At 43.4% G+C, this 26,279-nt stretch overlaps 1 protein-coding gene across 1 annotated transcript in view; it reads left to right on the forward strand.

Annotated features, from left to right (window-relative positions):
- Positions 1-722: 722 nt before the first annotated feature.
- Positions 723-26,279, forward strand: part of ANTXRL (ANTXR like) — a 57,893-nt gene continuing 32,336 nt past the window's right edge. The window contains exons 1-10 of the mRNA XM_009953985.1: positions 723-883; positions 13,155-13,226; positions 13,364-13,435; positions 15,625-15,706; positions 15,810-15,843; positions 17,780-17,859; positions 17,970-18,038; positions 18,238-18,318; positions 18,418-18,478; positions 25,604-25,702. Of these exons, the coding sequence (XP_009952287.1) occupies positions 723-883; positions 13,155-13,226; positions 13,364-13,435; positions 15,625-15,706; positions 15,810-15,843; positions 17,780-17,859; positions 17,970-18,038; positions 18,238-18,318; positions 18,418-18,478; positions 25,604-25,702 (811 nt within the window). The remainder of the gene's footprint in view (positions 884-13,154; positions 13,227-13,363; positions 13,436-15,624; positions 15,707-15,809; positions 15,844-17,779; positions 17,860-17,969; positions 18,039-18,237; positions 18,319-18,417; positions 18,479-25,603; positions 25,703-26,279) is intronic.

Here is a 26,279-nt window from a genome sequence, read left to right on the forward strand (position 1 = left end):
CCTCATCGCTCCCCGAGCCTGCGGGAAAGAGGCAGAGCGGGATGCGCAGCCGAGCCCCGCCGGGCTGCCCCTGCCCTCGGCCGGGGTCCTCTCCCGCCGGCGGCAGAGCCCCCCGCCCCTTTCCCGCTGCCCTGCCTCGAGCGCAGCCGGCGCGGAGCCGACTCCGCGGAGCACCGCGCACAGCGCCGGGGGCGGCCGCGCTCCCTCCCCGCTGCGGCTGCCAAGCGCCCCGCGGGCCCTGGGGCGCAGCGCTCCCTCACCTCGGCCGCCGCTCGCAGCAGCCTTTCCCACCTCGGTATCCCGGAACAGGAAAGTCCCAGTTCAGCTTTCCCCCATAAGATCCTGTCTCCCTCCCCCGCTCTCCTCCCTCTGCCCCTTCCTGCCGCTGGCCCTTACGAGAGGATCCGCTTCTCTCCGCTCGAGACGGGGCTGAGCCGCCCGGGGCAGCTGCCGAGGCGGCGGGGTATGGGGAGGGGGCGCTGGGGACCATCCGGCCGGGCTTGGTCCCCAGCCCTGAACCAGCAGTCCGGTCCCTGGCAGGCAGGGCTGGCTTGAGCCCGCAGGGCTGAGCCGAGATCCTGAAGTTAGTGGGGTTTTAATTTTTTTTTTTTTTTTTTTTTTTCCTTTTCCCCTCTGCCCTTGGTGCCTCCGAAGAGCCCGTAAGGTCTGCAGCGAGAGAGAGACAGACTCGGGGGAGGAGGAAGAATTAAAGAAGGGAAAAGATGGCGAGTTGCAGGAGCAGTGTGGAGAAAGCAGCATTTTTGTGCTGCTTCTTGCTGGCAATAGGGAGCTTAACCTCCTGCGCCCGGCCGGAGGAGGAGGAAGAGCAAGAAGAGCAGCGCTCCTGTCACGGTGCCTTTGATCTCTACTTCGTCCTGGATAAGTAAGTGACAGTCGCATTTAAAAACATTTATTCACCCTTCAGTGCCTCCTTGAAGCGGCAGGGACGTTGTTTCCCCCACCTCCCCGGCTGCCTTCCCCCACCTCCGCTGGTGCTAAACACAATTTGCGGTGCACGATCTTTATTTTTGCTCCCTAAAACTTTCAGGTTTCCCAAGTGGAACATTTAGGGGAGCACCGTGCTTTATCCTGGGGTAGTGGCACAGTTGCACATGCAAACCTGGGAAATCAGGTCGCCTTCAGGTTGTAGTGTGTGGTGGGTGTGCTGGAAGCATTGGATTTGAGGGGATGTGAGTCAGTGCCCCTAGCACTCTTGGAGTTTGGTGTCAAGACCCAGGCTAAGCTCTGAGATGTCAGCTGTGGGATTTAGCAGTGCCAGGACTGCGCAGACTTACCTAAATTTCAAGACTAGACTGCCCATATGTAGTGGTTGCTTTTTTACAGACTCACTGTAAGGTTTTATAAAACTTGTTCTGCTGAACTTCTTTGGGTTTGTCTAAACTTGTGTTTGAGTTACATCTATTAAAATAGGTTGGCAAATACTTTTCTTTAATACTATGTTAGCGTAATTTAGGTATGGCCAGAGGGTATGGTTAAGCTCACAGTTATAGGCATGTTACAGCAAGAACTAGCAAAGTGAGAGTAAACTGGTGCACCCACAGGTGTTTTTCAGGAGGCACAAATTTCTGTTTATCCTGGTGCACTGCTCCAGCTTGACAGCCAAGGGTTAAACTCAAGGAGTCAATTGTTAGTCTCCCACATATACTCAGTGTGTTATCTAATATATCCTGGGTTACATATGTGACATGGTATGATGAAAGACCGAAGACTTTTCTTCGTGATTCTTACCCACAAGCCAGGTATGAAGTTTGTATTGTGCTGTTTCCCAGTTGGGAGAACTCTTCAGTCCATCAGGCCTTCTGCACGGCCTGCGTGAGGCAAAAAGCCACCATCACTCAGCAGCCAGTATATTCCCATGTTCATGAAGGACAAAAGTAGCATTAAGTAGTGATTCTGGTTTTAGAGCAAAAAGATAATGAAGATCAAAGGCATTCTGCCTTTCTGAAGGATGCACTAACACACCATGTGGTCACTACCTTGTTTTATTTCACTAAGAACTTGTTCCTGAAGTAACCTTCATGTCTAGAAAGAGCGCTGCGGGGGGCTAGTGTTAGTTCTCAAATTCATTCTCGCCAGACTTTCAAGAAGTGACTGGTACTGTTGTTATGCTCACTTCCAGTATTGAATTTCCACTAACAATAAATGTTGGTGATTGCGATATGGATTCTCGCTGTGACATGCTATCTGTCTTCTATAGTGCAATTTCCTTGTTTACAATGGCATTGTGTGTGTATCCTTAGCAATCACCACACTGTGCTCATATGCTACTTTTCATCTGTAGATCAGAAAGCACTTTACTGGGGTGATCACTGTTAATCACTCATGTTGTATTTGGGGAAATTGAGGCAGAGAAGAGAGTGATTTGCTCAGTTAACTGATATGTCAAGCAATAGGAAGTTGGTTATGTAAGCAAGTTCCTCTCCACATGGACATGAAATCATACATCCTCTTCCCTGTGGACATTAAATCATACGTTTTCTTTTAGCAGGCTACAGGTCTTGTGTCTGGGCTCAGGTGCTATCCACTCAGCACAGCGGTCCAATGAAGACCGGACCTGATTATGGTTGAAGTGAAAGTCATGCATGTCAGTTCCAGTGTGAAAATTCTCTTTGGCTTCAGTCACAAACTGAGTGTTTATAACTTTTGAGACTTATATCAGAGTTCTGTTTTGGTAAAAAGCTGTAGTAAAAGTTACTTGGGCCCCTGAGTAGTTTCAAAATCCATCCCTGCCCTACCAAGTCTGTGGCAATGTGGTGGCAAAGATGCTTTTGGCCTCAATGAGATCACATTACAATCCATATGGGTAATATTAGTGACAGATCTTAGGAGCTATAGGTCCCATGCTGGCTGAGGGTGTATTTAGTCCCAGCTGTATTCTGTGACATCTGGCACAGCACAAGGAGCTCTGTGGAGGCAGGGAGGATTGACTGAGTGGATAGATTCTAGATCTTGGGACAGTTCATCTGGAAAGAACTAGGTAATCCGTTAGTGTTGAGAAGGGTCAGGGTATTCCTGGTGGGGAGAAGGCCGGAAGCTAGTCAGAAGCAGCTGGTCAAATCTGAAAATACAGTAGACACATTTGTGTTTTAGAATTGGATCCATGCTGATACGTATCTGGGAAGAATTCTGGTTTTAATTTCTAATGGGAGAATCCCCAGAAAACCCATCTTACACACCACTGAGTATACCCATGTGGCCTGGGGATTGCCTCCCTTCATTGGTGACTTGCTAGTCTGGAGTTACATGCATTCAGTCTTAATTAGCTGTCTAACAATGGGATTGAAGCATTGGCTGTATGAAAACTGCAGGCTTTAATCCTATGACCCTGTAGCGTGCTCTTTAGCTGAATGACAGGCCCTGTCTTAAAAATCAGCCTGGGTGAACCAAAATTATTTTAAATCTACTTTGCTTTGCTTTGTTTCCTCATAGGAAGATGTAATCTCACATCAGTAGGAGGCAAATTGGAAGAAGATAACAAACCTTTCTCCTTATGCATGTAAGCACTACGTGTTACTGCAATGACTTTATTGGGGCATGATTTTTCCTTTTCATTTTGCCAGGCGAAGTCTGTGGGGATTTAATCCTGCAGGCAACAACAGTCAGATGGAAAATATCATCTGCTGGTGAAGTTATTGGTATAATATATATGCTGCCAATTAGAAAAAGAAACTCACTGATTTCTTGCAGTTTTTCTCTGCCTGAAGTTGATTGTAGCCCTTTATGTTAACTCCATGGGATAGGCAAGATCAAAGCAGTGGAACTAAGCCTTGGATGCCCAAGAAACTGGCATGGTGATACGGAAAAGCAGCATGTGTGGGAGGGAGAGCTGCCACCGTCCTCCTTAGGATTGTCTGACTGTGCCAGAGCCACATTAGGACTGCCTTGTCTCTGAGGATACTTAAATGAGCAAATCTCTTGAAGCTAGGAGAACTGGACATCTGTTGGCTGCAGAGATGGTTGCCTAGAGTCTGCAATCTTGTGCTGTCTGTGTGTCCTGTGTGTCATACTTTACAAGTTATGCAGGCTTGAGCTTATTTGGAGGTGTGGAGGAAGACTTTAAAGTATCATACTGAAGCAGCAGAAATTTTTCTGTTTGCAGCTAAGTCAATCCCTCTGCATGAGGTAAGGCAGTATGCAGTGCAGTTGGCATAGCCATCTCTTCTATGGCATGTAGTAAGATCAAGTCACATGTGGTATCAAAGATCTCATGTTTACCTTTAAACAAGCATTGCTCTTAAGCCCAACCTAATGGATAGCTGAGTAGTTCTCACTCGCTTTGGTTGCTTCATTTACTTTGGTTGTCCAGGTGCGTGAAGAACTTGTTTCAGTCCCATCCCAAACTGCCGAGGACAGGTCCTCTTAGGGATTTGATTACTTGACTGTCAGGTCTTGTAGTGACATCCTTGTGCTTGAGTGTGTAAATAACTCCTTTTCATCCCTGCCTTGATGTTAACATCCAGTTGTTGTTTGTAATCATATTGAAATGCACTTGCACAGTAAAAAGGATGACTGACCTCTAGTGTTTTCTAATTATAACAGTGCCTGGTAGCATCGTTATGATTGTTTATTAGTGCAACAAATAGAAACCCCTTTAAAGTAAGGATTTATAACTGCCATAAATATCTACTGCTGGTGATGCTTGATGTGACAGATCTGAGCTGCAGAGCCATCTGTATTTTATATTTACCAAATATGAAGAAATTTCTTTGATTATTTTTTGACTGTAGTACAGAATGGGAAATGGGAGGGGTAGAATGTGGGATAGTCAAAAGTATTTTCTCAGTTTTCCTGCTGGGCTGTTTGGTAAGAAGTTGTTTGGATTTTGAGGAAAAATGAGCTGCAAAGCCTTGGGAAAATGTTTTCTTTTTCCACAGCATAGACCATGGCAATGCAAATATCTTCAGTGGGACCCTGGGTAATTCTCTTTTAGAGCACTGATTATAACTTTTTTTTTTTTTTTTTTTCCTGCAACGATGCTGGCCTAACTACACTTTTGCCACTCCTCATCTTCCCCCTGACCTTCTGGGTAGTCCTTCTTCATGGTACTCCCATCTCTTGGGCCCATAACAATATCGCCTTTCACATCAGTTTTTCTTCGTCTCCTGTGCTCCCAAGAGCATCCCTGTCAACAGCAACTTTGGTAAAGACATCAGTACAATGTGGCCAGTCTCTCACTTGTAATCCATTTTCCAGCTGCCTCTCTTTAAACTTGGTAATCCTTGCTCCAGAGGTGAAAGTCACTGGTAGGGAGCTGGTGGGGAGGAGCACAACCTCTGATCAGATGGAAAATTAGCTACCCCATCCCATGTCCTTCCTGGATTTGATTTTTGGATCTGTGTCCCCCTCCCCAACTTCCCCTTGAAAAGCAAGTTTTGTGGGGGAGGGAGGTGTCAGGAGGGAAACAGGAAGATACTTCCTAATTCACTTCAGGCAAGCCAAAAAGCCATCAGAACAAGAGGCATTTCAGGAGCTGCGAATTCTGGGGCAGCTTTTATCGTTATAAGGCAGTATAGTGAATTGCTGATCTTCACATACCTTATTTTTTCACCATACGCCATATTTAAAGCAAACGAAGAGAGTTTGGTAAACACATTTTCTTTCTCCCCCCTCCCCCCATCCCGATGATTTCCTTGCCAATGATTTGAATGAATTTAGCACTCAAGTACTAGTACATACAAGTACTAGTGACAGCAAGTATTTTTGGCCTTAGGCTCGCACTGTAGCCCTCTGCCTCTCTTCCCACACCCACATAGTCCCAGCCCAAGACTGTTAGGATGGAGCTGGACCTGTGGGAACTTCTGCAGCTTCCCTCTCTCCACACTACCTAGGTCCAATGCCATTCTGTGTGCTGGTTTTACACAGTGCATGAGGAGGGGAAGAATACAGCCAACATTATGGTTGGAAATCAGACTGCTGGCAAGGATGGGTGCCTGAACATGTGTTCTACCTCCTAACTTAACTGTATTTGAAAATCTTGTATTGACTTAAACCACTGCTGAGCTCCCTTGTCTGCAAGCAAGAATATCTACTTACTGCAACCAGGCTTCAGTTCATCATAAGATGTAGGACCTGATGCAGGTTAGCTGCCTGTTGAGATTGAGAGGAGTTGCTGTCTGAACAAAAGTATCAGCTTTGTTCCTTAGATTAGCATCGATTACTGTGCTTGTATAATTAAAAATGGCTGTGTCTGTCTTCCTCCTTTGCTGTCTCACTTTTTTTTCCCCTCCCTTTATGATATAACCACATCATCTACGTGACACCTCTCATACTCTCCAATTGCCTGTGAGCAATATTCTTTATTGTTTTCAAAACATAATCTGTTGGTATTTTGCCTTTGCATCTTTCTTTATTGTGGTTATATCACAGCCAGTGCTGTGATTTTCTTACAACCAGGTATAATTGCTTGGAATGTTCCAAAGCAAATTTTTACTCAGCTTCAGACATACCTATGTTATTGGAACCAGGTTTTATTTGTTTGTATTTTGTCTGATATTATTCTGCCAGATTTGCCTTTTGACAGGAAAAAAATATTGAGGAAAACCAATTCTCCCTTCTGCCCCAAGAAAAAAATTCTTTATAAAACACAAGGCAAAGCTAATGGGTACTGGTTATTTGACATAAAATGCGTACAGTTAACGGGAAGAAAAAGCCATGGCAGCTTGTCATTTGCAGTCTATTTATGCATGTAACTAAATCTGATTTATTTGGGGCTTGAGCCAAGGAAGTAAACCGTTAAGATTCCCACTGACCTAGGATTTTTGTTTGTGCACACTCAGTGATTGAGAATTTCATTACTTTTGTCTGAGCTTGCAGGCCAAATGCTGGTGTGAATTGTTTGTGTGAGTCGTAGTAGGACTGAACCTTTTCATCTCAAATGCAGAGAAGATGAATTGACTCCTGTGAGTTATTCACAGATCAAGAGTTGTATCTCCCTGCTCCTGGCTATCATTTGCACTTTAAGGGTGCTGCAGTGTGCCTGGGATTGAGCGCCCTGCTTTGCTCCCCATGTTGTGCTGAAGAGGACTGGGATGCTGAGAGCAAATCTTCCAGCCCTGATGCTGTGTCAAGCAGCTCTGGAGATTTACAGGGAAATCAGAAGTGGTTGGATGCAGTCTAAGCATGGCTTCTAAATTTCGCTTTGTGCTCTTGTGTTGGCTGGGAATGTAGCAAGAGCTATAGGACCAGGCGGACAGGACTTGTGGATTACTGTAGGAGCAAAGGGCGGTGTTTTGAGGTATGACTTACAGAAGTCTGTAATGTTGCTGCAGACTTTGTCAGTAGTTTTGTAGGAGAAAAACTATCTATAAAATGAATATTTTGGTCATGAAAGCTTTTGGATTCAAATTCTTTGGGTCCTGTGCTTGGGGTGCTAGCCTACAACTAAAATCTGTTTTCCAATCACTTTTCTGCATCTTACCCTCCCCATTCCAGCCCTTGTCTTGTCCATTAATGTTCCAAGTACTCTGAAGCAAGGACTGTCTCAGAATGGCTGTCTCTGCCAGTGTTTCTAATTGCCGCTGGAGCAGATAATATAAACTTGTCCTTCCTTGCCTGGATGAATCACCCAGCCAAGGTCCCTTCCATGCTTGCAAGAAGCATTGTTTGGAAGAGGAGGGTTCTTGTCACTTTGAATGCTCTGCTGGCTCAGAAGGGAGCAGAGGGGTGGATGAACACACACGCGCGTGCATGTCTGAAACCACAACAAACTAGATGCCCCAGGGTTTGCTTTTATTTCAGAGCCGCTATTACCCACGTGCAAGAATTCTGTTGTCTACAGCGTGATTGTGACCACAAAGAGCTCTCCAAATAACACAGCAAAGTGTCACGTTTCTGAGCAATGAGCTGTATACAGGGCCACCATTATTTGGCAGAGATAGAGACTTAACAGAGACCTGCAGACTCCATGGGTGTTGTACTCTCCTGACACCGTACTCACACTGAACCCAGCATCAGTAATAATGGGTTTGGGTTTTGCTCCAGAATCTCTGGAATTGCTGCCTTCAGCTAATCTGTAACAGAGGCAACTGTGCATGGAGGGAGATAAGACTAGAGGCAGCTCTGTATCTTTAAGGGGTTTCACTTTCTCACTTTCAGCAGGGAGGAAAGGCTTTGGGTCTTGCTGCTTCTCTCTGTGTACACGTGGTAATAAAAATATTTACTGTTTGGGTAGTGCTGGGCTTCTAACTTTCACTGCTAAGCTGCAGGTCTGATGTATATTGCACAACGTTGATCTGTATAGGCTCCTGACAATAAGTTTAGCTGTAACTGTGAATCGCATATACCCGAGGACAGACACGTCACAACTGACCCTCCTGGTTTTTGCCTGCTGAAGTAGCTGGGCTGAGAGCAGCACCCCATATGCTGGGGCTGTGTTGCTTGATTTCTCTGAGCTCTGGCTTCCACTGCCTCTGGGACGCTGTTAGGAAAGAAGAGGAGGTTTCCAGCCCATCTTGCACTTTGTTGACTTCACAGAGAGTGGTGAAATACCTCGGATTGCTGTAGGCGTGACTCTAACATGCTCACTTTTTAGACTGATGTAGAGCTCCGCTAAGCTAGAAGGAGTCACTCCAAAGTAAGCAGGAGCAGAATCAAGCCTTGCAACCACATCACTTCCTTCCACGCCCAGAAATACTCACTGACCTCCTCTTTTCCCCTCCCATCAAGCAGTAGCGATGTGAAATTCAGGAAAACAGCAGCAGCAGGAGCTGCAGCAGCAGCTGCTCCTCCAAGTGAGTCCCGATGAGGCCGGGAGCACATTCTTTCCTATGTTGTGGTTTGCTGACTCTTCTCTTTGTCTCGTGTGTAATGGGAACACAGCTCGTGTAGCAGGGAGCACACTTGCAACAAATGGCTCCTGTGGGTGTTTTCACTTTGCTTGGGCCTAATTCTGATCCCAGTTGCATAGCTATGAACCTGGGGAATTTCTGCTGTTTCTCCGGACCTTCTCCAGGTTCACTCCAGCAGAACCAGCAGCAGAAATAGGCCCTGAAATACTTTCTGTGGCACTCTGGCTGCCCGCAGCAGCTGTTCATTGCTTTGCATTTCCTTTCGCCGTGAGAATTAGGTAACCTCTGAGGGCTGAAACCTCACCATCCCGCTTTGACTCTGAAAGGCGCATGAATGCTTGTTAGCTGTGGGTCACTATCTACAGAGGTCTTTATCTTGTGGGGCTTGGTACTTTGGAGAGAACATCAGGCTCACTGGGCTGCTTTAGCGGGGAGAGTGTAGGAAGGAAGCCTGGGGCTCGGCTGGGTGGTGGTGGCCATTTTGATTGCTGTGAGGAGTTGAACCAGGTAGATGATGACTGAAAGCAGGAAATCTCTAAGGCGTGAGCCAACAAGATAGGTCTATCCACTGATACAAACCTCCACAGCAAGATACGTAGGATTCCCTGATTGCATCGCTTCCCCATGGCTTCTCCTAGTTACTGGTGAGGGAGAACAAGTGTGTGTCACATGCCCAGTGCTTTTTCTGCACAGCGCTGATCCTTTCCATGCGTTATTTATTCTTTCCTTATTATTCAGAAGTCTTCAGAGTTCCTCTGAAATCTTCCAAGAGTGTATCATTTGGTGGCCAAACAGGCCAGGCAAGGAATCTGTTTGTGGTTAGTTACTGATGGCCTTTTGGGACAACATGCCAACTCTGTCCAAGGCTCCTATTAGCACAGATACGCTGATTAACAGAAGTTTGTTCTTAGTCACTGTAAGGTTCTAAGGGAAACAACAAAGCACCAAAACTGCTGAAAAAATCATGTTGTGTGGATGTCCAAGAATAACCAGTAGGGTGGAGCATCACTGAAAGACCCTGTGCTTTCTCTGGGCTTGGTAACTGTGGAATTAAAAATAAGTATGCCTTTCAAGCATTGGCCATGGTCAGAAAGGAGCTTAGAGTATGCTTGGAGCCTCCCACTTGCCGTGGGAAACCAAAGCAAAAACCTCCTAGTCTGATCCAGCCATGAAGGACAGCAAGTTAGTTTATACTGCCAGCAAAAAGTGATTCTGCAGTGTGACAGGTAAGAGCCCAAAAGTGGTGAAATGCATCAGTGTTTTCAATAGTGTTGGGCAACTTCTCTTTGTCAGTGTTGGGAGTAATATTTGACAGCATTTGGCAACTTGGTATATAGTTTAGCTACAAATTTACTGTTGTAATTTTTTGCTACAACAAATTTATTGTTGTAATAATCTGCCATTAAAATTGCCGTTGCTGGTGGTGCACGTTAAGGCCTCTGGGTCAACAGAGGAAACTATCAGGAAGAACCCCAGAAGCCTCCAAAAAACAGCAAATAAAAATGCTTTACAAACACGGATGTTTAGAGACAAGCTTGGGCAGGAGGCAGAGAAAATCAGGTTCTTCTATAAGCCGGGTCATCCCCCCGGTGTTCATGAGGGGTTTGATATGACCGGCATTCTGGCATTTGGGCATCATTTGCAGTGGGAGATGACACACCTGGCTTTGGAGGAGTGTAGTGTGTAAAGTGTTTAAGTGCTGACCACTTCACTGGTACTCTTTATATGGGATTTTGAAACAATAACATTTTCTTGCTAGAATTTCTGTCTGGCTTTGGCACTTCCCAGTTGATGGATTGGACCACTTTGACACTTCCTAGCTGATAACCAACACATGGGTGCAGAATTCCTCCTAGTGGAGAAGGAGACCCACTGCCATGCTGAAATACCTCTGCTCAACAGAGTTGTAGCTCAGTGGTGTAGAGCCAGGGACTCAGAGCGCAGCATGATTCCAGTGAGGACTAGCCCATGACAAAGACCTCCCTGGCTTTTCAGAGGTGGGCATCTATAGATTTATTACTGCCAATTCTTAATCTCACTGGCTGTACCCTTTACAAGAAGGGTTGTTTCATTGTAATCATAGTACATGGAAGTGCACAGTATTAAGGTTATCTGTGCATTTTCACTTTAAAAGTCTTCATGTTTTTCCACCATTAGTGGCTTATGATTTTCTTGAATTTTCAGTGTCTAGGCTGTTTTACCAAGGTGTTCTTTGGCTGAGGGGTAGACAAAAAAAAAAAAGGGTGGGGGGAGGGGGGGGGAGAGTAATTCCAACAGTCCTAAAAAGGTACTGGAAATGATGATTTGTTGCTGTTATAAAGAAAATTCATTGCTATTTTCTTTTTTTTGGATTGCATCAGTGCCTCTGCAGCTGGCAGTAGAAATTTGATACCTCATCCAAAATAGGTCAGTCTTTTTCAAGTAAGAAACTGTGGTTATTCTATATAGGAAAGTGACTCCGTTGGAAGTTGCAGGAATTGGATTTAAGTGTGATGGAAAGCTCAGAATGAAACTGAAAGTGTCAACTCTAGGGGGGAAAGAACTAAAAAAAACCCAAAACTGGGAGCTGTTAATTCATCTTGCATAGATTCAAGGAAAATCTCTTTGAGTTCATCACATTTAGAGATTTAGCCTGCAACTTTCAGAAAAATCCTGCAGTATTATAGGTGTTAATCTGCCTCAGATCCCTTTTGGAAAAGCAGTCTTTAAAGTACATACCTTGCATCAGTAAGGATTATCTTTTAATGGTGAGAAAAGGGCTCATTTGCTAATAGTGTCAGCACCCTTAATTGGTGCTTTTCACAAATACATAAACGTGTCATTGTGTAGCACATATGATTTGGAGACTGTAGAGGATCCAGACCCTTGGTTTGAGCAGTCCTTGGTGCTTTGTTGCCCTCTCTCAGTGTCTGGCAATTTCTTCATTCTTTGGTAACCATTTTGTTCTGCGAATGAATCACCAGTTCTCCAGAAGAGCAGTGTGAAAGCACAGGGTTACGTGAGCAAGCTTATTCTAGCTTGTGTGCTTCAGGGGTCTCCTTTTGGTCCTTGTCCTTTTATCTTTGCTCTTCTCCTCCACTCCATCAGCACTGTTGCAGGGCAGGCAGTGCCATATTATATTGCACATGTGGGCTTCTGTATGCTGATCTGTACCTGACGTACAGGGGCAGGAGTGACTGGCATAGGGTCGCTTGGAAAGCCCATAGTAGAACGAGAATTGTAATACGGGATCATTTTCTCTTTTTTTTTTTTTTTTTTTTTTATACTTACAGAGGAAAAATGTCAAACAGCAGTTGGAGGAAACCTACAGCTTCGCAGTAGTTAGATTTCAGAAATTGTATAGTTCTGCATCTAAGCCTCTGTGATCCTTCTGTATGTGCTGTTGTTTTGCTTATCTTTATGCCTAAGACAACGGATACATGAGTTTGCCTTGCAAGGGAAAGTGAACGAGCTGTTCTTTCATAAACACCACAGTCCTAGGGAGGCCTTTTAAAACCATTGACTTCTCATGCTTCGTAGCCTATTAAATGGCTTGAAAGTGTATGGCATAGATCCACACCGTAGAAATTGCCTATCATTTAGTATAGGGTTGCTGCGTGCAAGGCTCTGTTTGAGGTCTGAGTCCCAGCAGACTGTGAGGGTTCCTGAGAATGTAAGGCTAAGCAGAAAAAAGCCAGGAAGTGCCAGTAGTGCAGTTTTATATGTTCAGAATGGCAGCACAAATGTGTAAGTTTGTGCATGTAACTAAGTTGCCCTGGTTTTCACAAGAAATCTGTGACGGAGCCAAGCATTGACTGTCCAGAATGCTAGTCCAGCGAATTAGCTACGAGTACTGCCTTTCCCTTCTGAATTACTTCAAAAGCTTTCTCTCTTGAAACAAACAGTAATTCATGCAAACACTCTCCCATGCATTCTGGGAGAACAGAAGATCAGTCAAGACTTACTGTATGACTGCAAGGGCAGAGCTGTGCTCTAGGAAAGTGAATAATCTGCTAGCAGATGATTTAGTGAAGTCAGATAAAATCAGTTAAACTAGAAGAAAATGTTTATATTTTATGTTATAAAAAGAACATAGGTGGAAGAGGTACTGAACTTGTTTCAGAATTGTATACTAAACCATTTCTACTTCTCTTTGAGTAGGTGGGTATTTTCATGATGGTCCCTGTTACAGCTTCCAACACAACTGCTATAGAAGCCTCAACAGAGTTAGCTGCCTTGTCTCTACAGACGTCTATGTAATTTGTATCCCTAACCACCGTCGGAGTAGCTCAGGCTTAAAATTCAGAGTGGAACAAGGAATTTTGCTGTGAAATAAGATTAATGTAATCAATTATGTTTTGTATGCAGGTCTGGAAGTGTCAGAAATCATTGGACTGAGATTTACTCTTTTGTGGAAAGCCTAGCTGAGAAGTTCATAAGGTAGAGTTTTCTTAAGATGATATTTTAATTTGCTGTGTATATAATTTATTTTTTTCATTCACTGCTGCTTAGCAAATGAAAATCTGCTGAAGTAATATGTGTGTATGACATGGATCTGGCTTGTTCTTCTGTTTCAGTCCAATGTTGCGGATGTCTTTCATTGTTTTTTCTTCACGAGGCACTACAGTCATGAAACTAACAGAAAACAGGCAAGTACTTCCTGTAGCTTTCATCCAGAAATACCCTCCATCCCTCCTCTCAAGCAGCGAGTGCCCCCAAAACCAGAATTCAGAGGTCCTTGGTGTGGCACCAACTCAGGCACCCACTGAAATCCTTTCCACCATTCCCAACTGAAAGAGGGCTTAGAAGGCCTTTGGGTGTCGCATTACCATTTTGTTTTCAGCCGTGTAAGAGAAAGGCAGCACTGGGCTCTCTGTCCTTTATTGCAATATTTCAGGGGAAAACTGCATTTTCCATGAATGATTCATGTAGTACATCCTCATTATCCCAAACTACCCAAGTACAGGCAGTTTTTGTGTAAGAGATCTCAGACACTGAGCTGATGAGCGAAAGACTGTACAAAAGTCCTACAGTGCCCTTTGAAGTGACCCAAAGCCCTGAACTTTGTGCCAGCAGCTGGTTGTACCTAATGCTGGAGCACTACCTCACCAGGCCGTCGCACTCCTCTCCTGGGCTGCCTTCAGACAGCACCCATGCCAGAGGGGGTTTGCAAAGACAAATGACAGGCTGCTTAAGAAAGGGAGTCTGAGGCTGGAGCAAAATACTTGTTGCCACCTTCACAGCTATATAGTCTGAAAAAGCCAAACAAACCACACCTAAAAAAACCCACCAAAAAACCAAAACCACCACTACCAAAAACCCCAAAACATCCCCCCCCCAAAAAAACCCCAACAAACCACCAACCAAAAAACCGCAAACAACAAAACAAAAAACCCCCAAATAGTTTTGGATTTAATTTGCCTTACACACAGAAATTCGTATCTTGGAGGTGTTTCTAAGTATTTTCTCTCATTTCATCTTAAAGCTGTTGCTTTTGCTACTGCTTCTGTCTGTGTGAGAGGCCCTCAGTAGTACCGTGCACCCTGTAAATAAAGGGGACTCTGGATCACTCTTGAAAGAACCACACTACCCTCCCTTTGGTACTCCAGGGCCTCATCCAAAGTCGGAAACCCTGCAGGGGTCCTGTGTTTCTGCTGGCTCTACTGAGTCTTGGCTCAGATCTCCATCTTGTACCTTGGTGACAGAGCTCAAAAATGCTTACTTCTCCCAGGTGGATTTGCTCTTTGCAAGATGGAAAGTAGACAGGAACCCTGTGGCAATGTGTTGAATGTGGTATTAGAATGTTCCCCCGCCTAAACTCCTGTTCTCTGTAAGGATCACCATGTGTGCCTTTTCAGCTCATTTTATACTTTGAAAGGGTAAAAATGCGCTTTTTGCCCTAAGGACATCCCCAATCCCAGCTCCTGATTTTACCTTCACCCTACACGGACTCCTGTAATTGGGATTGTGCCACCTAAAATGCCCAGTTGCAAAACGAAGCTTAGAGAGGCCATCACTATGTTTTTAAAAAAGGATGCCCCATAGCATCTGGAGCTGATGTTTGGACTGCCTACATCTTGCCTGTCGAATATTTGTGCCTTATTTGCCTTATTTGTGTTCCATTAATTTAATGAAAATCTTTGCCAAGGATCAGGGTCTTTTAGTGATCAATGATCCATAAAATTATTAATTTCCCTGAGCAATTCCCTTGGTTAACAGGTATCTGTGGAGTAAGAAGCTATGCAATAGGGGTCATGGTATCAAAGTCCCTTTCTTACCAGGGTGCAATCCGTGCCCCAGGAAGGCTGATCAGTCCCTGGTCTAGGATAGGAAATTCTTGTCATTCCCATCCTGTTCTTTTATCTTTTGGCCTCTGTCTTTATAATGGAAAAGCCCTGATCCCAACTGTCCTGATAATTGATTGAATACGGAGTTTTTATTTGTCCCGTTTTTGTGATGGAGTCATAAGCTTTTAAATTCTCATTCCGTCTGCAGTTTGTCAGGGTTTAATATCTGGCATTTGCTTTAATTCAGTCTTACGCTGACTGACAGGATACCAGAATGAGGGAGCAGGGACAGAATTACATCCTTAAAATTTGTTAACTCTAACATCATATCATATGTCTGGTTTTGTGCTCCCATGGGTATTTGGCTGAAAAATTTTGGGGTTTGAAAAGTCTTGGTTTTACCAGTGTTTTAGCTGATGTGTATGCACTCTGTGCAATATCTTGACAGGGTGCATAATCTACCTGTGGTACGGGCATATCTTAAGAAAAGAAAAAAGAACTTTCATTAAAATTTTCTCTCTCTCTCTCTCTTTTTTTTTTTTAATCCAAAGGGAAGCCATAAGACGAGGGCTCGACATTCTTCAGTATGAAGTGCCTGGAGGAGATACGTTCATGCATGAAGGATTTAAAAGGGTACACATCACAGTATCTCCTTTCTTTGATTTATACATATAAACTTTGCTTTGCTTGCTGCCAGTGTACTTAAGAGCTAACAATGTTCTACACTTTGTTGCAGGCAAATGAGCAGATTTACCATGAAACCTATGGAGGTATGTGTTGTATATCACTCATGTTATATATCTGCATTGAAAAGACGGGGATGATAGTTCCTTATATGACCTGCAGTAAACCCGCCAAAAGAAGTGTTGGAGAAGGAATTGGTGTTACACAATCACTACATTCCATTTTGACTACGGCTCTACTTTTAAATGCGTGATTCATGGTTTATTAAGACCAGAGGAGACCAGTATGATCACAGATCTGACCCAGTGCAGAATACAGACCAAAGCATTACAGCCAGAGCTGCCTGTCCTGCACCCAGGGGACAGAAATACCCAGATTTTCCTCTGCCCTTCTGTCCTGATGCACTCAGCCCTATCTGCCTTGTGTGCCCAAGTCCTTCTTCTCATTAGTGTTGGTATAAATACAATCAGCTGAGATTTTTGCATCGGGGTGAATGATTTGGGATCAGATTCTGAGTTCCTAAAATGTAAATTCTCACTGAATTTCAAGGGGGAAATGTATTTGTGGGGTTTTTATCTGTACCGAAAGAAGACCTAATTAGTTAAACTGAACACTTCTTGTCTGGTTTGTAGCCTGGTGTGAGGTTGTTCTCATTTGTGGGCTGACAGTCCCTTTGGAAGATGGAGAGATGGGTCAGTGCCTTTTTAATGAAATAAGCTGAGAGTATAGAGTCTTCAGCAGTGACTGTGTGGCTTCTCAGGCACTTCTGCCAATGAAATCAAGAGTCCTGAGGAGTCCAACTGAAAACTATTTTACCTCTTCGTAACATGTAACTAGAAACTAATCAACTGTAAGTTGCTTAGGAAGGAAGAAAGAGTAGGTGAAAGCTGGACTTATAAGCTAAAATATCAAGGAAGAAACAAGTATTCAAAAGAAAACAAAATAAGATCTCCAGTTTTTCAGCCTTTTTCAAGCATGCTGGGCAGAAAAAAAATGAGGAATACAGGAATCCAAGCTATTTTTTTAAGATTTATGTCTGTGTCTGACATGACATGGGAAGGACTGCATGGCATAAGAAACTTGTCAGAACTAATCAGTCTTTAATTTCAGACAGTATGGGGAAAGACACTTGAAATTGTAACAGCTTATTTGGAAAAAATAACAAATACTTCCCTGAAAGTAACGTGGGTGGGTATTAGTTACTGTGCTTAAGAACTATTGAAGCAGAATGGTTGATTCAACCATAGTTTGCATATTAATTTGGTTTAATTTTGTTACCATGTCACATTTTTCTAGGTAGTATTGTATTCTATACTGCGTTACATATATAGCTATCCAAAGTGAATGCAACATTTTCACTTAAGCGAGATATGAAATGTCTTATCACAAGACATGAATTTTCTCCAGTGGACCTGATCTTAAGGTTTTTACATGCTCAGAATTCCTATGAACTTTACTGACGGCTCTTGTTGCTCAGGAAGTGTGGGACTGAACCCCCCTGTAGAAGCACATTTCATGCCATGTTCAGTGGGGTTGTTCCTTGAAAGTCTGCTCGAGGGGAAGGTAGGATGACAGGAAAGCTCCTTTTGCAGAGGTATCTCCTACCACAATCTCTGGGCAAGGGTTGTGTAGTGACATATTCATCAAGAGAAGAGAGGAAACCTCTCACGCTCTGCGGGTCCATTTTGCTACTTCTTCCATGAAGGGTCTAGATGTAGTCTTGGTGGGTGCTATATGTTACTCAGAACAGTGAAGTTTGTGTGTGGACCTTGTTAAAGCAGTACTCCCACTTCAGTGATGCTTGTGATATGAAGGTGCACAGGTTTTGGCTTATTGCATTCTCTTACACATCTGACCTTCAGCTAGCGTATATCCAATAAAGTCCGTAAAATCAGGCCAAGAGTCTGACCTTACGGTTTTGGGTTTATTTGTTGGCAAAAAGGAATGTCTCGCTTCAAACTTGCTTTTCATTGCTGAATCTTGTGTCATACATATGCAATCTGTTAACTGTCCTCCATGTAGGAGTTCGGACCGCTAGTGTGATTATTGCTCTGACGGATGGAGAGTTGCAAGATGTTCAGTTTTATTATGCAGAACAAGAAGTAAGTCATCTTCATGTTTACCCAAACTAGCTTATGTCAAACTTGTAGGTATTTACTACTGGCTCCATTGATTATATGGCTTTGCACTTAATGGCAATTTTTTTTTTTAGGCCAACAGAGCCAGAAGCTTTGGAGCTATTGTTTATTGTGTTGGAGTGAAAGATTTCAATGAAACTCAGGTAACTTTGCTTGCTTTCTTCTTGTTTTGTTTTTCTGTTATACTAGTGCAAAAGTAACAGCATCAGATGAAGGCATTTAATTACTTGAGGCATAAATCATTTCGTGTCAGTATGATGTCTTTTAGTAAGTATGAAAGGGCCCAGTTTTGTTCACTGTAATTTTGTTTTCCTCATGATTTATGATTGTCTTTCTTTGCAGCTGTCAACAATTGCTGACAGCATCGATCATGTTTTTCCAGTTACGGGAGGCTTTTATGCCCTGAGAGGAACCATTGATTCAGTAAGTTGAATATTCTCAAACACAGAAAAGGGTACCCTTTCCTGTATTAAAAGCATAGATAAAAATGATTGTCAAAATGCCATTGTCTAAATCTTCTAGATTCTCAAGAAATCTTGCATTGAGATCCTAGCGGCTGAACCATCGAGTGTTTGTGCAGGAGGTAAGTTTCCACAAGAACAATGTGATAAGGCAAATGACTGACAATGATGAAATGTCAGTAACTACCTAATGTGGTATTGGAGCTGAAGCCTGTGGATGTGTTAGAGCATCCCCTCAGGCCGCAGCTAAGCTCTGTGTGTTCCTTCTCACTTGAGGGGAAAAAAAATTGTGCTGATAAACACGTAGCTGCTGTGGCTGAATGCCAGCTTAGAGAGTTGACTGAGGTAGCACTCGGGGAATTGGGGACGCTGCTTTTTAAAATATCCAGGAGAAGGAAGAGACAGAAGTGATGTAAAGCCAGGCTGCCAGAGGTGCTTTAGGGTCTAGAGGTCATGTCTCACAAGTTTCTGGAAAGGCTTCATCTCTGGGATCTGCTAGGTCTTATGAGCAATTAGAACAAGATTTTGCAGAACATTCTCAGAAATTTCAGGTTTATTGAACCAGATAAAATTAGCTGCACAGGCCAAGGTACCTGATGTGTTTTCCAAAGTACTACTGTTTTTTTTACTTAATTGCAATGGAAGAACTGTTAAGTGTATGTGGTAAACGGGAAGAATCCCCAGAGGAGCTGTTGATAATTTCATGCCTTTCATGTCTAGTATATTTAACTTGGGTTTGTTCTGGTTTACATTAGCAATGCACTTGCTGCGTTTTTTGTCTACTTAAGAAGCTATTGCAGCAGAGTAAGAGTGACACCATAAGTTTGCTGGAAGGTACAGTTTACAGCATGGTTATTTAGATCTGATGTTTACTGTCTTGTGTTCATTTCCTTATACACTGTGAAAATGAGCACATAAAAATAAAATAGCAGTGATGCATGAATGCTGACCTTGAAAACAGATAAAAATAGGAAACTCAGGAAAAATCTAATAAGTATCACAGAGAAGAGGAATTGTTCACTCTTCTTTTCCACATGTCGATCACAATATGATCTTGCCCTGAGTATTTAAATTTAACATGAAATATCCTTGTATCTTTTGAACTGTTCCTAAATATATAATTGTGGAGCAGACATTTGTGATAAAATCTTGTCTGTGGAAAAAATTAAAAAAGGAATGATTTTGCTTTTAAAAACCTCCATGTGGAGTTGATAATAAACAATTTTGAAGATTTGACATTTCAAAGCCTTTTTATTTCATAGTGATAATTTTTTTTTTTTGCATACTTATTGTATACTAGTCATTTTTTTTGTGCAACAGCTTATTGCAAGCTTTCCTGTTCACCAAAAATTGCATTTAGCTACAGAAAATGTGAGCGTTCCAATAGGAGGGATTTCAGTAGTATTCTTGTAATTTTTTGGAACAATGTTAAGAACATTGGAAAGTTGAATTTGAAACCATTTTTTAAATGGAAATTTTGCAAGCTTCATAGGTAACCAGTTTATGACAAATGTGATTAAAAGGACAGAAGTACACTGAAAAATAGTTTGCCCTACTTAATAAAAAAAAATAAAATGTTGTATTACTTGCATCTGTAAAAGTTTTTCAGTGTCTTTGTGGCTTTCAGATCTGACCAACATAAATCAGGCAGGACCAGTTTCTGTGTATTGCTTTTGATTCAGCAAAATATTGGCACTTATTTCACTTAAATTCTGAGGTTTGTTCTGTCGCTGTTGACAAAGCCATCCAGCAAAGGCTGGCACACAGCAGAGTGTGGTGCTGAGTCACCAGGGCATGAAGACTTGGATCTTGTGTGCTTGCAGCTTTGCTTGTAGCAACAGGGAGCTTGAAAACAGGAGGAAGCCAAAACTGCACCTCCGAATGGTGCATACTGTTGTAGTGGGTTAAATGGTCTTTAGCACCAAGAACCAGGCCTGTAATAGCTTTTATTATGAGTCTAGTCCTGCAAGACCTGGCTGAAATGAACTTCTGCAAGAGGTTTTACAGCATGAGGCTGCAAATATTTACACTTCTTCTTGGCTTTATTATCCTTTATGATCCCACTTATTTCAACATAGCCAGAGGTTCATCTTTATAGCTGTGTACACCACTGTCTCCTGGAAGGAATCTCCTGGGATTGAACAACTTTTTTCATGGTAGTGTGAGTCCAGATCCTGAATCCAGTTCACTGTACAGTCAGATATAGTTCCACTCTATATGTAAGCATAGAATCATAGAATGGTTTGGATTGGAAGGGACCTTTAAAGGTCATCTAGTCCAACCCCCCCACAATGAGCAGGGACATCTTTAGCTACATCGGGTTGCTCAGAGCCCCATCCAACCTGACCTTGAATGTTTCCAGGGATGGGGCTTCTACCACCTCTCTGGGCAGCCTGTTCTAGTGTTTCTCCACCCTCACAGTAAAGAGTTTCTTCCTTACATCTGGTCTGAATCTACCTTCCTTTAGATTAAAACCATTACTCCTTGCCCTGTTGCAACAAGCCCTGCTAAAGATTGCCACCATCTTTCCTGTAGGTCCCGTTTAAGTACTGGAAGGCTGCTAGAAGAACTCCCTGGAGCCTTCTCTTCTCCAGACTGAACAACTCCAACTTTACCAGCCTTTCCTCATAGGAGAGATGCTTGCAGCCCCCTGATCATTTTTGTGGTCCTTTCTTGATTTATTTTTTTAATGTATTTTATTTGGACTTTGACGCAAAAGTGCTGAAGACTATGAAGTCACCTCAGAATTTTAATGCATTTTAAATTTAGATAATTACTAATATAGTTTACTGATATTATGTAGGTAAGAGATATAGGCATTGAATCCTATATAAAAGTATATATAACCTACTTTTAGAACTGGCTGAAAATTAACACTTTCTAGAAATGCAACATTCCTCCCTCTTTTTTCTAAGTTAGGAATTGTGGGGGTTTTTGTTTTAAAATACATAATTGAAATTTGCATTTCAAAATTTTGATCGAAAAATAGTAGACCTTTTGAAAGAGTGCAATGTGTTATCACATTCTCCAGCAAAGAAGCTGGCTTGTTTACAGCCTTGAAATGTGGCTCTGTCTGTGCTTTTTGTATGAAACTTTTCTGAGCGAGGAGGTGATAATCAATTTGGCTTTTATTTAGCATTTTTACTAATTTTTAGAATCTGGTATGAGGTCATGAGGGCTTTGTGTTGCCCAGTGGAAGCCAGTCATGATTGGGGCTTAAAGCAGAGTCTGACCCACTCCTTGTAGCTGTTCTTGCAACTCATAATTACTACTGTGTTGGTGATTACTGGTGATCTCTCTTTCACTTTTGACTCGCCAGAGGTTTAGTAAAATGCTGATGAAATGATTTCCATGTGGTGACAATTCCAGTTGGGACTGGCTCTCTGTGACAAAGCTCTCTGGCAAGTCCATTTACAAATTGATCTCATCACGTTATGACAGCTATCGGATGCTTAATGCTTTTTGACCCTGCAAATTTGTCATCCCGTTGTGGAGCAATGTAGTTGGGTCCTTCCTGTTCCCTCTGATTTAAAGTGACCAAGACGTGCAGCCTGTAAACAGGCTATCGGTGCAGAATCAGAGGTGCCTCATATCCTGTTTGACAGCATCATTGCTTTGATTATGCTTACGGTACACAGATGTGATTGAAAGGTTTTGTTGGATGTGGCATCCTACTGGCCACGTCAACTACCAGGTGTGGATGCAAGCCGTCAGCTTCTCATCAGAGTCAAAGAAGCGAAGCCGACAGCACAGCCACCACACACCAGCTTCAACCTACCATCTCGCTGCCAGCGCCGCCCGGTTATTTCAGTGCTGACCTTTTTCCCTTCGCTGTCTTGTCAAAAGCTACAATCTACGATCTGACAGTAACTAAGGAAGAAAAGGACGCAGCCAGAGCCAGGGCGCAAAATTAAATGGAATTAGCCATTTCAACAGACTATCATCCAGAACACATTAATGCTCTGGAGCATCTGAAGGGGCAGGCTTCTTAATAGCAGCAACCAAATCCAGTACCAGCTGTTTACATTTCCATGCAAGTCTGGTATTGAAACTATATTGTCAGCTTGTGTTGGTGGACAGGTTACTACTCAGTCGGTTGTTCATGACTGACTGTGCAGAGTGGCAGTGATGGTGAAAAGAAAGGCAGGAGAGGTAAACTGTCTTGACAAGACTAAACTTCTAGATGTAGTTTTTATCTTCAGTGTTTTGTGTTGAAAGTCTCTTACTTGCTGTGTCTTTTAAAGCTACTGAAATAGCTATCAAGTAAGCCTTTGTGGTTGCTGCCTTTTAAGACCATTAGTTCAGGGGGGCGGGGCGGGGGGGAGTGTGGAATCTAAGTGAAGTTTTATTTTAGCAAGCCGCTTTTATAATATAAAATTGAGAGGGGGTAAAAAAGTAATTATCGTCTTAGCTGGGTCTTCAAGTCAAGGTGGAGTGGGCTGACTACACAAGCAAGTCTGGGGTAATGCATGGTCCCAGGCAGGCAGTTCTGGCAGGTGGGCAGAGGTCCAGTTGCCCTCGGGGCTGGCCGTGACTCTCAGCTCTGCTGGCAAAAAAAGGGATGCTCTTCAAGAATAATTCTCAGCGTATCAGCTGGATTAGGTGTGGAATGGCTCAAGGCATGAATCAGAGTAACTCCAGATTCTTATAGAGTAAGAAGCAGCAGAATCTGCCCTACAGTCCATTTTTATTTGCTTAAAGAAGTGCCCCCCACCTCCAGTGGGAACCAGGAGGTATAACACTTCCCTTAAAAAAGAGGCCAAATTCTGATGCTGGCTTTGTGTGTTTGGTTGTTGATGTGCTTAGTGAGGTCTCAGAGTTGATCATATTTCTTCAGCAAAATGCCAAAGCGTGTTTCACTTTAATATGCACTCTGGTAGCTATTTTCTTTTACCCCTTCCAAAATATCTTCTCAGATTCCCATATTCCTTGCGGCCTCCGTCAGTTCAGAGTACTGCTCTAAAGGAAAGTTACCATGAGGAAAACCAGAGTATGGGCTTCCAGTGCTTGAGCATAACTTGTGCATGCCCTTGTCCAATTCACCTAGAGTTGCATTAGACTTTAGTGTAGTGAGAATGTGTTTTTGGCAAGAACATGCTGTTTGCATGGAAAAGTTAAAGCACTCCACATCCTCATGCTAGCTTGCCTTGCAGTAACTTGATAGTGAAGAGCAGGCAGACTAAGCTGAATATGTATTTCAGCCACCTTCAGGCCTCCTGTGGTGTTATCCAATAACAAGTCCTTCCTCCAAAGCATACAAGTATCATGGCAATGTATCATATGAGATGTTGTCAAAAGCCAGATCTCAAATCACTAAAAATTAGGTACTGTTTCCCTCAATCCTATCAACATTGTTTTCCTCTCATTTTTAGTATGTTGATCAAAATATAGTTGATAATGCATGTGGATTTGTTCATGGCTTTACTTGCTGCTGGTGGGGAGCTTCTATGCAGTTTATTCTTATTTTCGTATGTGTACCTTGAAGATTAATTGGTCTTGTGTTGTGCTGGTATTCCCCTGGTATTGGGCTGGTCTCAAATGCTGTTCAGTGGCTGGTATGAGCGAGCTCTGTGGAGGATTCAGCTAAAGCAGGAGATTTATGTGTGAAAGTGCAATTTTTGTGCTTTCTCTTGCTGCATGCCATGGGTCTCGGCTGTCAGCTGGCTTCTTTCACGGTAGCATCAAAGGGAGTTTCAAAAAAGTATTTGGCACAGAACAAACTTGTAACATCTTTCCACCTGCCTGTGTTAAAGGTGTTATCTCTGTGGTCCGCATAGCAGCTACAATGCATTTTCTGACCTAGGGGGGGAAGTTTACCTTGATGCTTCCCCTCCTGGTGCATCTTGTACCTAGCTTGGCAATTCAGGCTGGCCCCAAGAGGAAGGAGACTGTGGCTCTGCGTTGGGCTCCACCTGTGTAAAGTGAAAGGGAAGGAAAAGCAGCAAATAGTTGTGTTGTGGTGTTATTGAAGCTCTGAGAAGTGTTACCTGTATAGGTTACTAAGAAATACTTTTTAAAGCTTGCTGTGGAGAAACTGAGAAACCAAACCAGGCTTCTTAATACCTTCTTCCTCAAATTATCATTCCTGTTTCTAACTGTCACTGACTAGAGAGGGTTTCACGATAGACCTAAACTCACCTGATGCTACCATGACTTGTCTCTGTCGTTTCCCTTCTCCTGCACATTTCTATTCCCAGCAGATGCTCAGCCAGGCAGACCACTTTACTGGTCTCTCTGGCAACAAACAGAGGGTTATTTTTCAGGTGTGTGAGCAGGCTCAGTGCACTGCTACAGGATCAGGGGTGCCAACAGTGGAGTGCATGTGAAGTTGGGATCTCACTTCTGACAGCAGCCTTCCTAGCTTGGCTTTACTCAGATGTGAAACTGCTCTATCAGTAAAAAGACCATTGAAAGGTTGGCTTAAAAAATTGACAATGCTTTTCCTTACTTGAATGAATCATGGTTGCCTATCGCAGTAATGACAAAAATCACAGGTCCGTGTGTCCCCCGCCCCCATCAAGACTGAAGCAACAGAAGTTGAGAGCAGATGAAGGGAAGATTTAGGAGCACTTGCTCTGGCCATCAGACAGTGTGTGTGATGTGGCACATCTCTTGTGCTACTGGTGGCTTCTGCTGCTGGGGCAGGGGTGTGGGGGAAGAAGAAGCACAAAGAAAACTAAAGCACCTGGGTCTTCAGTCATTCCCATGCACAGCAGATGCTAACAGGGCTGTGCACAGGCTCAGTTCTTATACTGACTGAAAGATTGTATTTTTCCAGGACTTGTACCAGATGCAAAGCTTCCTCTTTGATTCACAGGGGGGTTATGAGGGGAGTCCTGTTTGTCTGCGTCTGTCTGAACAGACCTGCTACTGAAAGCCAAGTGCCATCTGCTGTGGAGATAGGAGGAAGGACTGGTGCTTATGGTTAGCAAAGGTGCCTGGCACAAAAGCTATGGAGGAACCACGAGATGCCATCAGCCATGTCAGGCTCACAGTGTTTCTGTGGCACCTTTAATTAAGGCATTAGGCATCAACGGGATGCCTGTGGGAGCAACCTTGAGGTGAGTGTTGCTCTGTGAAGCATCAGTGCCACTATAGCACTCTTGACCATTGCTGCTGAACGTTGAGTGAACATTTGTTTCAGGTACAGGGCAGAGAACAGATGTTGTCATGTTGTAATTCAGATCACTTTGGAAAGAAACACTGTATTTGAGCTATTTTTCATTACTCTTCTGTTTTACTTACAGAATCATTTCAAGTTGTGGTAAGAGGCAACGGCTTTTATCATGCAAGAAATATCGACCAGGTACTCTGCAGCTTCAAGCTCAACGACAGCCTTACTATCAGTAAGTTTGCAGGCTGATGGATTCCAGTGCCCCCTGTGGTTGTGTCACCTGATGAGTGACAGAGGTGACACAGCCCATCTGTCATCCATGTTGGGGGAGTCCTTGCAGTGGATATCGGGGGAGCTAAGTAGGGATCTACACCTAACAGAAGCTTGAAATGCATCTTCAGTCAGTCCTGTGACCTATGGGCATTGTGTCACAAGGGCTTACATGGGGTGTGCTGCTGCACAGTGAATTTTAGCGTAGTTATAATGGTGCACATGGGTGATGCATACAAGTGAAGACTGAGTATCAAGTTTTAAGAGGGAGAAATAAAATTTCTCCCTATTCCCTTGTTCACCACCAGTAAAAAGAAATCGTGCTATCTTGATCCCCTGGTGGTGTCTTTAGACTCTTTATTCCCCCTGCTATAGACACTCACTATAAAGCAGGGCCTTCCCAGACGTGCTCCGTCCCTCCCTGATGCCAGTTGCTGATCTCATCGCAGCAAGCATGTAACGTGGAAACTCCCTGTCATTGCTGTGCAAAATAGGGTCTTTTGTTTGCTGTCTCAGCAGCCGGGCGAAGGACTGAATGG

Source organism: Leptosomus discolor, chromosome 6 (assembly GCF_034619465.1).
Source record: "Leptosomus discolor isolate bLepDis1 chromosome 6, bLepDis1.hap2, whole genome shotgun sequence".
NCBI lineage: Eukaryota > Metazoa > Chordata > Aves > Leptosomiformes > Leptosomidae > Leptosomus > Leptosomus discolor.